The 16127-nt window shown below is 40.5% G+C and overlaps 1 protein-coding gene across 1 annotated transcript; it reads left to right on the forward strand.

The window, feature by feature from the left end:
* The first annotated feature begins 507 nt into the window (after positions 1 to 507).
* Positions 508 to 16056, forward strand: LOC119720415 (major yolk protein-like). The gene is made up of 22 exons (XM_038190080.1): positions 508 to 628; positions 3782 to 3967; positions 4469 to 4625; positions 5215 to 5343; positions 6471 to 6579; positions 6851 to 7079; positions 7515 to 7700; positions 7799 to 7974; positions 8786 to 9061; positions 9352 to 9525; positions 10114 to 10263; positions 10582 to 10693; positions 10987 to 11152; positions 11436 to 11551; positions 11667 to 11877; positions 12158 to 12329; positions 12504 to 12644; positions 12837 to 13149; positions 13445 to 13642; positions 14146 to 14329; positions 14573 to 14781; positions 15321 to 16056. Exons 1-22 carry the CDS (start codon positions 571 to 573, stop codon positions 15593 to 15595), a joined length of 3927 nt encoding a protein of 1308 aa, XP_038046008.1. The 5' UTR covers positions 508 to 570; the 3' UTR covers positions 15596 to 16056.
* The last annotated feature ends 71 nt before the right edge of the window (positions 16057 to 16127 follow it).

A 16127-nucleotide genomic window follows, 5' to 3' on the forward strand; every position in this document is an offset into this window, starting at 1 on the left:
CAACATTTTCCAATCTTTTTCGGACTGGACTTCACAGCACCTAACCAAAACTGTGCCCCTCTTTATGTATTTTTGTGCCCCTGAAATGCAGACGAGGCTCAGAGCGCTACTTGGCTTCCAAGGGACCAGCTACAGTATTACATAACTCATGGCGCCATACATGCTGGTTTGGGGCCTTCAACATGACAGGCAAACTCTGCGAAAGTTCTCAGACATCAACAAACAGATGACGTAACACCATCTAGAAAAGTTGACAAATTAAATCAAGTCATAATCCTGTCCAGAAACCATTGTATGCAAATGAGCCATTAATTTCCGCTTCTTGACGTGGAGGACAGCTGATAAGTCTTAATTTGATTTCCATAAATTTAACGACCCCTTCGTGGTAAACGCGTGATTTGGTCGCGGTTGCAGTGACGCTGCCTGTAAACTTTTATCCAATCATATTGCAGAGATTGATCGACGTCCTTTGTGCGGCCCTGGGTTGGGGTATAAGTACGTAGGGCCTGGGAGATGATCTGGTAGTTAGAAACAAAGCTTTTGAAGAGAAGATTGGCGGTCGTCTTGAAGATGAAGCTCCTTCTTCTTGTTGCAGTTATCGGGGTGGCTTCGGCCTTTCCCTTTGCAGGTGTGTCTCTATTGTACTGGTTTATTATTATTTTTTGCGAGTGTTTACTCTTTTTTGCAAACTATAACTTCCTATGTTCCGACTGGACATGTGATTTTTAGCGGCACGGTAGAAATAAATAAGAAATTGTCAATTTTTCAGAAATTTAAAACAAATAGTTTTCCGAGCTTAAACAATAAGTTTGATTCCCCCCCCCCCCCGCCGCGATTATGAATTTCAACAAGCGATTATAGAATTGGACTCACTAGTCTTATACTACGAATTTTGTTTCTAGTTAGGCCAGTTACATTTTAATGTTTAGGTGTTCATCACTCAGATTGAAACAAAAATCGGTGGGGATGGGGAATTTGTTATTTATATTTTATTAGACTCCGTAACTGGGGCGCTGGAACTCCTTTTTTTTCTGTTTCTTTTTAAAATTTGTTTAATTACTTCGATCGTAACAAGTTCAAGCCGAAGCCAACTAAAATGGTCTTTTAAAAGAGGGCGCACTACACAAATAGTGGTCGCCACTGTAAAGCATTTATTTTTGTCACAAAATCGACGATGAAATAAAAAACGCCATTAAGGCCAAAAAAAAAAATCTCCGGTTTCTGGTATGCGCGCGCGTCGCCGTAGCCATGCGCGTCGGCAAAATGAAAAAGTTTTTTTTTCAATAAAAGATGATGTCTCAAAACCGCCAAACTCACTGGTTCGACTGGAATTCTGCTGCTGCACAATTTTAACGTGTTTTTAGATGGGGTTATGATCGAGTATAAGCTTTATGTGGCCTCTCTGGACTCCCATATATTTGCACTAAGTTTAGTCGGGCACCATTTGCAGTCATCGGCCGACATTTGAAGCCAAAAAAACAAAAACAAACACAGGTAAAAAAAAAAAAAAGCCGCGTCGCCGCACCACTTTTGGGGCAAGCTCCATACCAGAAACCGGAGACTTTTTTTTTTGGCCTAATCGTGAAGAGCGCCACCCGTTGTTTGCTTAATTATCTGAGAACAACATGACAATTGACATGCCACTGTGCATGCCAGACATGATATGCATAACGTGCCGAGAATTAATTTTGGCTCAAGTAAATTAGGCACTTTGTTGTGTAGGCCTAGCAGGCGGCGGACCAGTAGACTTGTAAGTGAAGGTAACTTTTGATAATCGTGTAGTTTAGGACACTAGTAGTACTAGTCTTCCCTAAGGCCAATAATCATGCCAATGGGAAAGATTCCCATATCTCATTATCTGGCCATCACTTGTCATGCATAAACATATTGAGAGTCCCAAATTTTCGGACTAGGGTCATCCTAGCTAGCTTGTCACCCTGACCCTGTGCACTGACTAACCTGGCAGTATTGTTGATGTACCCTAACGTGGCGCGGCCCCTAACGTGGCGCACTTTTATTTTTCGCCTGTAGCGTCTAGCTAGAGCAAAAGTTTTAACTGAAATTTCACAGAAAGTGAAATTTCATCAAGTTCTAAACACTCCCGTTCATAAATCGCGAGTTTATTTACCCGTTACAAAGTTAAAAGAAAAAATTATTTTGGCGTGATTTTCCGATTTTATTTTCAAGTGCAAAGTGAACCCTTTGAAAATGCCCCGAAAAATAAGAAAAAAAATTTCTGACAAACATCTGGCTGGGTTTGTAAGTAAAGATAGTAATGATTTATCAGAATTTATCAAGTTTACAGAAATTCTTAAATGTTAATTTGGAATTTTCTGAGATTTATTCAAGTGCGCCACGTTAGGGAACACTCCGCTAATTTGTGCCCAATTACCGGACGCGACCGTTTTTGCATTTCGGATTAAATTTTATGAAACCGAAATTGTTCACAGAGGTTAAATAGCAAGCATTGATAAGGTAAAAGTACCAGCATTTCACTGCATGAATTTGAGGTTTATCAACAAAGAGGTTTGGCGACACTACACGAGGAAAGTTGGGTAAGCTTCGAAGTGCGCCACGTTAGGGAACACGACTATATAGTATGAGACTGGTCTGAACATTTCTAAGTGTTTTCTCAGTAAATACTTCAATATTTAGGCGATCATGTATCTAGCTACGGGCCCCGGTCCATGCTAGTAAAGGAAACAAAATCCACTTTTAAATTATTTGACCTACAACATTTGTGCAATGACCTACCATGGACCTACCAAACTAGTTGGCTACATCTAGAAGTAGGCCTAGAACATGTAAGTAGGCTATTAAAGGGCAGGGTTTTGAATTTTTGAGGGAAGTTTGGGGGTAAAATGATGATTACGATGACAACGACAAAATGCAAAACAAAATAGAGATGGCGATCACTGCGCAAGGTGCGCTGAATCGCACGGCACCAACTGTAAACCGCGTAGGAAAATCGTAGTTTTTACCCCAAGAAACTGTTACCCCAAGAAAAGTTACAAAAAAGATGTCATTATAATATTGAGAGAAGTCTGCTTTAGGTTGAAAAGGCCATTTTTGAGTAATAAAAAACACCCTTGACTCTAATTTGATTGAAACCAAACAGGGCCCCTACACTACCACTACACGATAGCCAATATTTTCCCTGCAAAATTTGACTTTTTAGGATATATCAGTTTCTGATGGCTGATAGGTCACTGAAGGGAAAAATTAGTGATGGCCTGATATGGGAATCTTTCCTTTATATTGTATTATGTTACCCATTCCAGAAAAAATGTTGCAGCCTGACGCCACTTTTTTCTTCATATATCATCTCAATGAAGGTCATTCATTGCAAAAATAATGATAAGACATGAATCTGGGACTGAGAGAAAAATTCAAATTTTGTTAGGAAATGCTTAAAAAATTGTCTTGACTCTCCATAGACTTTGTACACAATCGCAGAAATGTTGTCAGGTTGCAAAATTTTTTACCCAAGTCCCATTCAAGTTCCGTACACGTATCGTCAGACCCCCTAAAACGACGAGGTCCTATATTGACGCACTCGCATTCAATTTGCGTTGGACAACGCGCATGCTTTGCAAGCATCACCTGTGCCAATGGTGACTCGAGGATACATCAAGTTCCTTGACCCTCCATAATCTGCACAGCCTACGCTTGCAACGCGCGCGCGTTGTCGCACACAAATTAAAGGTAAGTGCATAGAAATATTATCTCAATTTGAATTACGAAATAAACATCATGAATAAATCTTTTATTCTGTGTTTAGATTTATTTGATGAAGTGACTGGTCATCATGTCATCAAGCCTGGTCAGTGTCCAGTCATTTCCGCTGACAGCGAGATCGTTGGTGTTTGTGTGAGCAACTGCCGAGATGACAGTCAGTGTGATGGGGCCCAGAAATGCTGTAAGACTCCCTGTGGTGGAGCTATGTGTCTGGATGCTGTTATCCCTGGTAATTTGGGCTACAAAAGAAACAATCTTTGTGAGGCATTCTAGGGGTGAACTATGGGTGAACATAACTTTTTAGCCTTGAAACCTACTCCTTCTGACCTTACCTGATCAATATTTTGATTGATTTTTTTTATAGTTTAATCGATTAGAATTTCTTTTTATTTATTTCATTTTATTTATTTCTGGTAATGAAACCAAGGATTCCTTAAAAGTACCCTAGGCACTGTAACTCCAAAGCCTGAAGAAGCCTGAAGAGAGAAGACGACGAGAAGAAATTACAGTTTTAGAGTTTGGAGGAAAACCCCAGAAGTATGTTCTGGGGAAAACCCACAGAATCAGGTAGGGACTGAAAATTCAATCCACATATGGTCCGGGCTGGAATCGAAGGATAGTTTGTTATCTTGAGCATCAATTGGTTGTTTAGCTGTGACAGCTGTCACTACATGTAGTTCAGGAAATGAAACTTGTCCGAGAATCAATTTAACGTTTTCTTTGCGTGTAGAACCAGACCAGCGACCAGTGCCCTTGACTTCAGAGCAGATTGAGCGTCAGTGGCAGGATTGGGTGGAGACCAAACGTCAGATGGTTCAGAAGCTTCAACGGTTCCCCCAACCACCCAGGTTCTTCACAGACCTCACCAACACCAGAGATGCTATCAGGTCAGTAAGAACCAGTGGCTTGTGCTTCATTGCTCTCTAGCATTCATGTTGCGTTTCACTGTTGTACAGAACTCTGCAGATCAGATATTTGTCAGATTTATGTGAGCCTGAGGTCTGTTAAGTTTTAACTCTGCTTTTGTTTGTCACTACAAACATTCAATCCTGTTCCCCTACCATGCCTTTTTACACAGGCTAGTCACCAACAGTCAGATCATATTTCTTATAGGCACTGTGACAGTCAACTTCCATCAACAGACAAAAGCAGGTGACTGATAGGTACAGCTGGCTTTATCTCCTACAGTCAAAGCATAGCTATATCAGGTTTCATAACAGTCACAGTCAGTTAATCCTGCTTTTTGTAGGCAAGCACTGAACTTATAAAAACAGTCACATGACATATTTTGATTGCTGTGCTGGCCTTGTGGAAATTGCCAGCCAGAGAGGAAAAGTTAATTTGCTGGTCAAATGTTGGATCAAAAAGGAAGCATTTCTTCCTAAAGTATGGATTCCTCTCAAGACGTTCTTACCTTTCGGTGCTAAATAACAATGAAAATATTGTAATTTTGTGCTGTTGTATTGTTTTGCATAGGGTGTGTACTTCCAACCCCTGTGAGTGGAAGAAATGTGAGCGTATGGCCAGTACATTCACCTACAATCTGAAGCCAAGGAAGGAATGGGCTTGTGCTTTGGCAACATCACCTGAGCACTGCATGGATTGGTAAGTGGGTTTTGCCAGACTACGACCGTAACTGCATAAAAACGTGCACAATTACTACTGAGGTTTATTCCTCGCCATTCAGGCTAACCAACAACCACACAACACTTACCTCAGTTGCAAAGTTACAAGCATATCTCCTGCGAAACCTGAGATCTCAACTCTAAGTTTTAAGCAAGTTATGGCAGTTTGAAGTTCACCTACTTCATTCTGGAAAAGTCTTGTGCTTGGAAAAGTATTGTGGGTCACATGTACACAGTGCCTTGCAGCTTTTATACTTGTTTTTTATTCGTTGGCCAAACAAACAGTGCCCTCTATTGAAAACAAAAATTATTTATATTGCAAATGCGAGGATGAAAAACAAAAAGATGTTGTTTTATCTACACCACCAATGTGAAAATGTTAAAAGTGAGGATTGTTTTTGTTAATTAACATCCACAATTCATTGCGACACACATCATCATGATGTATCTCTGGAAAATTAGAATGAACAGCTACAATTTTGAAGGTGCAATGCTCGCAGCAATGTACACGGAAGTTTCAAGGAAGTTTGAACAAACTGTAAGGCATGCTGCTTTTTTTACACAGCATAAATATTTGCACGACATGCCGTAGGGTTTGGGACTCTCATACACGTTATTGAGAGTCCCAAATTTTCGGACTATGTTTATGCTATGGCATTATCTCCATGAAAACCTGATTGGCAGGTTATAACCTTCAGCCATGAATGAAAGTTTTGGAAGTATTAAGAATAGGTCAACACTTTAACTATGTGTTCAACTAAAAGCTTGGTAATTACAACAAATTAGTCAATGGAGGTCATGAATAGAATCAGAAAGAGGTATGGCTTTTGATTGTAGAGCTTCAATGTAAAATGAAATGGCTAAGTACAAACAACAAAGCTTTTTCCTTTGTCTTCGGATTTGCTAACCATGAGCAAAAACAAGAACGAGATTCCTTGATTACGATAACATTCAATTTGTCACAACAAGTATGATTGTTCTTTACAGGTCTTCGATGCAGCTACTCCTTGACCATATTGTTGACCGAAATATATTGCGCTGAGTTAATTCCACGGTATATATTACAGTGTGCGAATGCGTGGCTTATCGTCTGATTTTTATTTACAGGGTTGAACAGGGCTTTGTTGACATGGTGATAACCCGTAATGATGACATCTACACTGCTAAGACAAAGTACAATCTGCTGCCCATTATCCATGAGAGCACTGAGACCAAGGTACTTTTAGATGTCTTAGATTCAGTTTCTGCAAAGTAGACCTGTTCTTATTTCTTGCATGTTGGAATGACTTTAGGATATTTTATACATGAATTGTATCAGTTGTCTTATGAAGTGTATGAAGTGTATTGTAAATTGAATTATGTGCATTCTCACTTATATATGTTGATTATAGATTCTTTGAAATAGTTGTTGACTTTTAGTTTGACCAAACTTCAGCAACGACGTTGATGTTTTATTATTAACATCATCTGTCATGATTTACTGACAGCAAGCACCTCCAAGTGAGTGGCAGAACATTACTCTCGCCGTCACCAAAATCACCAGCGACATTGACACATTGGCTCAGATGGAGAACCGTCAAGTCTGCATTCCTAAGGCAAACAGCACTGCCAGCTTCAAGACCCCCATCGGGAGACTTATCCAGGAAGGAATTATCCCCCGAAAGGGAGATTTTGTTCAGAGTGCTGGGGAGTTCTTCAGTGAAAGTTGTGTGCCTGGTAAGCTTCATAAAAATATACCCAAATGTAGGTAGATTGATTGATATTTCAGTATGGGCTCTGGCGTGATCAAAAGAGAGCGCTTTTTTCCAGTCGAAAGCCCCTTTGAAGGGACACACACACAGGCTTGAGTGTACTGGTTCGCGCACGTATGCAGCCAAATACGTATGACTAATATTCAGAATGTGCGTTTTTGAGTGATTGTTATGCGTCTTCGACAATGCGTTCGAATGTCTCTCCAAGTGGTCTCCCCCAACTCTCCCTTCCTTACCATTGAGGGGGTACTTGGACACGAAGCCCATATCAAACATGTACAAGATCTTTGTGATCCTGCAGTGCTGTTTCCTAATCTTTGTTTTGTACTATAAAACAAAATCATTGAGGATACGGATGAACATTTGTGATTCTATTAAGATTTTCCAAATTTGCAAACAGGTGTTCTGGACAGGACCTTTGACAAGAATGGCACCTATCCTGTGTCACTAGTAGCAAGATGCGAGGGAGAAGCTGCTGTGCGCTACGAGGGCATTGAGGGCGCTGTTCGCTGTTTGCAGGAGAACGTAGGCGAGGTTACCTTCCTTGATCACAAGAAGATTCAGAGCTTGTTGCTTGAAGACACCAGTAAGTCAGAAACATCACTTCCATTTATCTCATATTTGTGGGAGGTGTTCATTCATGAGTTTAGGAATGACTCATTTCTTCTTTTCATTTGTTTAAAGTTCCATCGGCTGTGACTCAATTCAAGCTAATCTGTATGTCGGGTAGCCAACCTCTGACTGAGTGGGAGACTAAAGATTGTCACGTTGGTCGGGTCCCACAGCCAACTATCTACATCAACCCACGAAGGAGTGATCTGAAGACCGTGATTCAGGATCTGCTGGTCCAGGCTGTGCAGGTTGGTTGGTTGGTCTGCATGGTCTGTCTGTGAGTGTATCCGTCTGACTGGCAAGCTGTTTGTTTGTTTGTTTGCTTGTTGGTTTAAACATATTGACCCAAGCTTTGCTGATTTGCAGCATAGTACGTAAAAATACAGACGTGTTACACTATGAATTTCAACACCGTGAATTTGGAGTGAATATATAGTTTGACATGAATTCACCGTGATTTTTTTTTTCACGGCGATGTCATTGCGAAGTATCTGGTGAAATCGCCCTGAAAATCATCACGTAACCAGGACATGTTAAGGTCAAGTAAAAACACCGTGAAAATGCAGTGAGGCCTTCTGTGGAGCCCAGCTCATTAACTTTTGTGGTTGCGTTAATCCGTTGAGCAGTTTATCAACTTTGGGGCCTAATCCCCCTCATAATAAACAGGGTGTTGGATACTTGTAGGAGGAGACTTTGTAGCTTTTGTGTACTTGGGCAGTGGGCATTGGGTCGTAAGTGTAGCTGTCAATCACACTAATCCTGTAATCCCTCATACCATTAATCTGTGGTTTCACACCTTCAGTGGAGTGAAGCTGGACCTGGTTTACAGTTATGAATAACAATAGACCCTTGGACCTCCAGAAGACCCATGTGAAAACACAGTGAAACTGCAGTGAGCTTATCCCTGCTGAGGGGCCCAGTTTGGCACCGTGAAAATGAGCTTACTTGGCAGTGAAAAAAAGTTTCACGGCGACTTCATTACAATCTATATTTTCACGGTGTTGAAATTCATAGTGTTAATATTTGCTTATAACACCTCTGTTATTTCTTTGAATGTAGCTTTACAGCAGTAAATCTGTGGGCACCTTCAAGCTCTTCGACTCCGCAGAGTACACTTGTCCATCTGGTCGCAATGTGGATATCCTCTTCAAGCAAGAATCCAACGTCTTCATCAACATTGATGAAATGATCAAGCCGCATGCTGAGCCATTCTTCAGAGTGATGCAAACCGTGGACAAGCTTGTTCCCAAGACAATGTGTCGAGTTTGCGTCATCCAGCCAGAGCTGTATGAAGGATGCAAGATGTTCAAGGGGATGTTTGAGCATGTTGAAGTTGTATGTCAAAGCAATCAATTCAACAAATACTTATTGTATAAATCAGAACTAATTCTTAAATTATGGATATTGATGCTAGAGAAAAAGTGGGGAAATAACTGAAAATCAAAAAAATCTGTCTTTCCAGATTATATTTGAACTTGAAGATTTTGCTCCAAGTTGATAGATGAACAAACAGTACATGGATTTTATCTTGTTCTGTATCCTTTGAAGCAGCAAACTTACTCCATGATTGAGCCATCTTCTTGACCATATCTTGATTATTTGTGATCATGTTTGTTTGTTTGCAGGCCAGTGATGTAGCATGGGGTTGTGTCTTGGCTCAGACTAAGATGGAGTGTATGCAAGCTGTTATGAATGGAACAGCAGATTTAATGACTGCCAACCCTACTGAGATGTTTATTGCTGGACGGGAATTCAAACTACAGCCGTTTATGAGTCAGGAGTTTGATACATTGAACCCTGTGAGTATAAAGTCAACTACTAGATTATCATCAGTAAATGGAAACAATTTATTTTTCTTTTGCTGTGGAGCTAGCTATGGGCTATTTTTGTCATGTGAAACATTGACCCTTAGTCAGTGTGTCGCCCCAGAATGCCCTGCCTATTACTCACTGTGCACTCCATTTGCCCTGCCAATGACTCACTGTAACGTCCATTACCCACTGTAGTGCCCCAAACCGCCTGAACACTCAATGGTTTTATTGAGTTTTCAGTGAATAAACACAATGCAATACAATGCAGTACACGTGCTTATGGACTAAGTATCATTGTGTCTGCTCATGATGTGGCCACCTTTATTACATTTATGATAATTTCTTATTCTGAGATCATTTTCTATGAGAAATTATTGGTCTGTGATTATGAGTCGCTGTCCTGGCCAATAATTGAAACTGAAATATAGTTGTATTTGTTTATGTTGTTGAATGAATGAGATTGTACATCAACATACATTTTCAAAACTTAGATGAGAAAACGCCTAATAACTTGTTGATGATTTTGTTGCTTGGTGTTTGAATATTCTGTTTAATATTTTTTTTCTACAATTCCAGCAAGTAGATGGCAAGTCTCAGTTTGATAACACTACCTTCACCTACACCATTGCTGTGATGACCAAGGACAGATTGCTTGAGAAATATGGCGATAACGTCCGATTCCTGAACATGACTGGATTGAAAACATGTCATGCTGGCATCAGCAAGGTATGCAACATCTGACAGTGTAGATCCAGGGGTGGGGAGGGTGCTCCTGAACTGAAAGTTTCTCAAATAAGGCCACTTTGCATGTGAGAGAACCAATCTGGCCCCCCCCCCCCCCGGACAAACCCTCCCCCCCCCCCCCCCCCCCTTGACTTGACTTGTTTATTTCCTGACACTTAACGACTTTCATTGCAAGGTTAAATTATAAACCTTGTAGGTGTTTGAATGAAAACAGATTCTATCAGAGACTGTAAAGATGATCAATACTTAGGAAGATGTTAAAGTATCCCAGTCATATCTTGTTTGTTTTTTTGTCTGCAGCTGTCTTCATTCAAGCATCCTATTGGCTGGCTTCTGGCCAATGGCACTATTCCTCGTATTGGCTCCGTCTTTGAGTCTGTCAGTCGCTTCTTTGAGAAATCTTGCCTTCCAGGTATGAGGAGATTCCCACCCAATTCACATTAATTATTTTCCTATTTATCAAAAAGTTGAATAAAGAAATTGACTGGGGCATGGTTTGAACCTGCGCCCTCCGCATTACCGTTCCAATACTCTACCGACGGAGCTATCCAGCTCTATCTTGGCGGATCTCCAATTCATCACTGTCTTCGTTCAAAGGGTCCTAGTCAGAAGCCATAAACCTGTATATGCCATGCAGCCAGGGATCACGCCCAGTCACGATACAGACCTGGGAGACAATTTCTACTTTTCTTGTTTTGCCTCAAGGTGTCACTCCCAGGACCTGGACATGGGACAAGGACCTTATCCTCGGACAGGAGCTGAACTGGGGCTTCCCTGGTTTCAACTTCTATAACTTCACAGGCTACGAATGGTTCAACATGAACATGCCCAATACTTGGAACTACTACAACTGGAAGGGAATGTCCCCAAGGTAAGGACAAGACCCATAAATGTCAAGAAGTTATAGGTTGAGTCAGCGCAAATAAATTTTCTCAAAATATAACATGCAACTCTGATACTTCTTTCGTTGAAACTCATGATGATCTTCACATAATGATTGTCTTCTTAATTTCAGGTTTCTGTTCTTTACGTCCCAGGGTATATTACAGTAGTTTGTCATATGAAACTGATAATTGTAAACATTTTTTTGTGGAAATCATTTCAACCAAAAGTTTCTGAATGAAACAACTTTTGTATTTTTAAAATCTTGACAGATTCTTTGATGTCTTTTTCAAGACACTGAACAAGAATGAGATCAAGGAATTGTTGAGCTTGCCAAGTCTGATGAAAACTCCATTCCTCCGCAAGATTCTCAGCGCTCAACCATCCAGTAAGTTAGACTCATAGACAAAACTTATTTTGTTCACAATTAGAGATCGTTATGTGATGTGCTACATAATGTGTAAACGCATTGAACCTAATGAACCTTATTTTTTTTGTCTTAGGTCTGAGGGACTTGTCTAAACTCCTGGATCGTTTGCCTGAGGAAATCCATGGTCTTGATGATGAGACTTTGATTCCTAGAGATCAGATCAGATCGGAGGTTACCTTGGGTATTGATGGATTGATCAGGAAGTTGAAGGCTATGGACTCTAGATCTTGGCGGTGGTCTGCTGAGAAGTCCAATTATCGCGGAAAGTCACTTCAGTGGCGAAGGTACATCTCCAAGGATAAATTGTGTACTTTTACAGAACAATTTTTCATTTACCAACGTGGTGTCAGACATATTTTGGAGTGTTTTAGGAGACAAGATTATAACATTTGAAGAGATAAAGCCTTTCCCAAGTGATTTAGCAAGAAATGTGCACACAGTCCTGATAATATTAGGTAGCCTAAGGCAAAATCCTTGCTTATAGAATTAATATAATGCTGACATGATTTTGTAGTATCCTTTGTATCTGAAATCACTTTTTTATTTTATTTTTGTGTCTGACAGCACATCCCAGCCAGAGGATCCTGTTTTGACTTCGTTGCTTAGCAACATCGCCTCCAAGTATTACAACATTGAAGAGCAGCTGACTGAGTTTCTGGAGTACATCAACGAGTCTCCCTCGATGATGGACAGACAAGAGGAGGAGTTTAGTTGGATCACACACCCTGCCATCAAGGTATGTATTCAAGGTTCGACATTTCAGAATTATACATGCCAAGAAATGTTAGTTAGATATAGTGATCAAGTATACAATCATCTCCCTTGAATCAAAGTTTTGTGAATAAACATGGTTTTTCAAAGCTCCAAAATGTTATAATATCGTGGTAATTTCTTCATTTTTTTGCTTCAGAGTTTCCTTCAAGTCTACAGTCGTCGCTTTGTGAATGTTGACTTGTTTGATAACGTGGCATTGCGTGAGCATGAATTCAACCGTTACTTCAACCCAATTTGGAACTCTCCACAGATCGGTGACTTCCTTGAGAGGACCAAGGTACATTGATATCTTCTAGGTTTAGATTGGTTGGCATAGACTATGGTCAGGTCTTGTAAATCTGTTAACTGATATACACCCAAGAAACAATGTAATCAGTCCACACATGTAGACAAACTACTTGCACCTTTCGTAGAGTTGATAACCTTTTTTTTTTAATTCATGGTACTATTTTCTAACAATTCTTGACAGGTTCACCAAGAGAGACTTTGCAGTGCCTGCGCTGGAGTCCGCGAGTCTAACTGCACTGAGACATTACAGGAGCCTTACTCAAACTTCCAAGGGAGTGTGGAGTGTCTGCGGAACAGAGCGGGCGACATAGCCTTCCTGGAAGCTCACACCGCTCAGAGAGTCCTAAGATCAGCCCGAATGACGCCCAACGAGGTCGTCATGGTGTGTCGCTCTGGTGAAGTGATTGATTTCACCATCGATGAGGAAATTCTCAAGAAGTGCAGCTTTGGTGCTGTGCCTCACTCAACCCTGATGACTGCATACAACAGGACAGGTGAGCAACTTGCATTAAGAATTTAGGATTAATGATGACTCAAACAAAGTACCTTCATTAAAATAACTTTTTAGTCATGGAGCAAATTTCGTTCACTTGTTGAGTTGTCTGAAGAAAAGCTAAAGCTATGTGCTAAACAAGCAAGACGTCACTTTGAATTTCATTAAGAGGAATCAATACTTTTCGTACAACAACCATTTTGGTGTAGAATGCAATTGAGAGGGTAAAGTTTAATCATAACTACTTGTGTTATTGTTTTAAGTAAATTTATCAATTAACCATTGTATGTGTGTAGGAAGCTGGCGATGGAATGTGACTAAGGCTCTTCTGCATGCTCAGAGGCAGTTTGACATCTCACCTATGGCTGAAGTCTTTGTTCCTTCACCGTCTTCATTCAAGTTCCAGCCTATTCCTCTTATCAATCAGACTTATGAAGTATATCTGGGACCCATGTTGCTCCGCTCCTTTGAAGCCCTTGTCAAACCCTCGTCTTGTAAGTATTGAGGATTATTTCTTTATTTACACAGGGTTGGATAAGAGTGATGAAATAGTCACTTGACCAGAGTGACTTGAGACTTGAACAGAGAGACTTGAGACTGGACCCGAGTGACTTGAGACTTGACCAGAGTGACTTGAGACTTGACCAGAGTGACTTGAGACTTGACCAGAGTGACTTGAGACTTGACCAGAGTGACTTGAGACTTGACCAGAGTGACTTGAGACTTGACCAGAGTGACTTGAGACTTGACCAGAGTGACTTGAGACTTGACCAGAGTGACTTGAGACTTGATCAGAGTGACTTGAGATTTGACCAGAGTGACTTGAGACTTGACCAGAGTGACTTGAGATTTGACCAGAGTGACTTGAGACTTGACCAGAGTGACTTGAGACTTGACCAGAGTGACTTGAGACTTGACCAGAGTGACCAGAGTGACTTGAGACTTCACCAGATGCTTATGATTGAATTAACTTGGCGATTACTTTTCATTTGTTCAGATGATTGGTGGAAGGCCAAGACCAATGTTTGTTGGGGTGAGACTTACACTAATGTCCTGACTCAGAGAAATGGCACCTGTAACGCCATCGTTAAGGATGTCACCTGCGCAGGGTCCCCATCACCCATTGTGGTTTCTGTCGGTCGTGTTGGAGACAAGAAGAAGATCTTGGTGCCGATGTGCAGGTAAAATGACCTTAGAGCATTATTTACAACTACTATACAGACTTTTGTTTATTGTAAATTGGCTTTCGGGTATAGAATGTGATTGATATGATACGTTAAGTTGACAAAATCTTACTCTTGAAATTGATCAACTCAAATCTTCTGCTCATTTTTAAAACATGTGCTAGCAACTTGCAAGTCTTCCCAAAAGTGCCAGAAAAACTGACTCGTCACTAAGAATGTCTTTTTGTCTGATTTCATCAGTCGTCCAACAGACTTTAAGCGTCAGATGGCAGAATTCTTGTGTGACAACGGTGCTACATACCTGAAGTCTGTTATGGCTCCTACTACCTGTGAATGTGTTCCTTGTGAGGAGATCTCCACGCAACCGACATGGAACCGAGATGAGTTCTGGATGACTGAAGACAGGATGTTTGTGCCTAGACAGTATGAGGACATCAAGAACCAATGGGGTGAGAATGTCTACAATGGTGTTAATCCAGTGGATGTTGCAGGAATGACAATCATTGTACTTTGAAGTGCTTAGACATCATGTGTTTGACTTCATGTAATGAGTACATCATCTTTGCATGTAGACTGGTACATCATCTTTGCATGTAGACTGGTACACGACCAACATTGACAGGTGGCAACAGTGGGGCGGGGGAACCTCAGTAAAAAAATCATCGCCCCAGTTACAGCCCCCCCCCCCCCCACTGAAAATTTGTTCGTCCTGTAAGTGACCATGGTTAATGAGTTTAATAGACATTGGGCACTTCCCCAATTGTAATACCAGCCCCCTAATCCCCCCTCCCCCCCATGCTGAGAACCCTGGCTATACCACTGACATGTGGCAATATGTTTGTATGACACTTTGAGTGCTTAGAAATGCGCTTCAGTGGAAATGGATAGGTTTCAAGATTGCAGCAATCAGAATTGTATTGGTTTTTTTTTCACCCTAAACTGTCTTATGATAAGATTTGTAATACAATTTATTTGTCTTCTTTTGAAGGAAATGAAGCGTTTTGGGCTGATACATCCCTCAATGTGAACTTTGACCTGGAGGATGCAATCACTAGCCTTAAAGACATCCAACTCATCAACCAGAGAACCATCAGCACAAAGAAAGCACCCTCTTGTGAGAAGCCATGGATAGGAGAGGAGTGGCATCGTGAATGGTTTCCAGGGCAGAGTAGCATCCCAGTTTGTGAACAGAAGACCAAGACGGATGCTGTCAAGAAAATCCAGATGATTGTCGGTCAAACTGAGCAGGAGCAGCATCAGTAAACCCCCCCCCCCCCACAAAACCACCAAAAATATGATCATATTACACCTCAATACAAATGTTTAGATGTGCTATCAGTCACCTGTGACAATTGTTAAGTCATGCCAGTTTATTTTCTTACCTTATTGTTTTGTTATAAATTAATGATAGAGTAAAAGCTAAAAAGAAAAGTAGATTTAAAAAGCTTCTCAGATTCAAAATTGTTTTTACTTTGTATGCTACTGTACTGTGAATCATACCAGATCTCTCATTTGATACATTTACCTTAAGATGCAAACATTGAATTAAATGATTTGGCAGACACTAATAAAACTCAACGTTTTAAGCTTACAAAATCAACTATATAAATGTAGACAAACAATTAAACTATAATCTTTCTTTTTACTTTTGTATCTTTTGTTGTTTAATTCTAATTGGTTTGTGATAATGTTGAGTAAACATTTAAAGAACTTATTACAGCAAATTTGTGTGTCTTACTGTTTCATTCTACTTCGTGTCTGTTTTATATGTTTGTAAGGAACAAATTATGAATAT

The sequence above is a fragment of the Patiria miniata genome, unplaced genomic scaffold, assembly GCF_015706575.1.
Source record: "Patiria miniata isolate m_02_andy unplaced genomic scaffold, ASM1570657v1 HiC_scaffold_9, whole genome shotgun sequence".
NCBI classification, from domain to species: Eukaryota; Metazoa; Echinodermata; class Asteroidea; order Valvatida; family Asterinidae; genus Patiria; species Patiria miniata.

Excerpts from the sequence above, each read along its gene's own strand:
- LOC119720415 (XM_038190080.1), top strand. The coding sequence starts at position 571 with ATGAAGCTCCTTCTTCTTGTTGCAGTTATCGGGGTGGCTTCGGCCTTT. Across the intron at positions 7,701-7,798 it reads CTTGTTGCTTGAAGACACCA|TTCCATCGGCTGTGACTCAA; the intron begins GTAAGTCAGAAA and ends ATTTGTTTAAAG. Across the intron at positions 7,975-8,785 it reads TGCTGGTCCAGGCTGTGCAG|CTTTACAGCAGTAAATCTGT; the intron begins GTTGGTTGGTTG and ends CTTTGAATGTAG.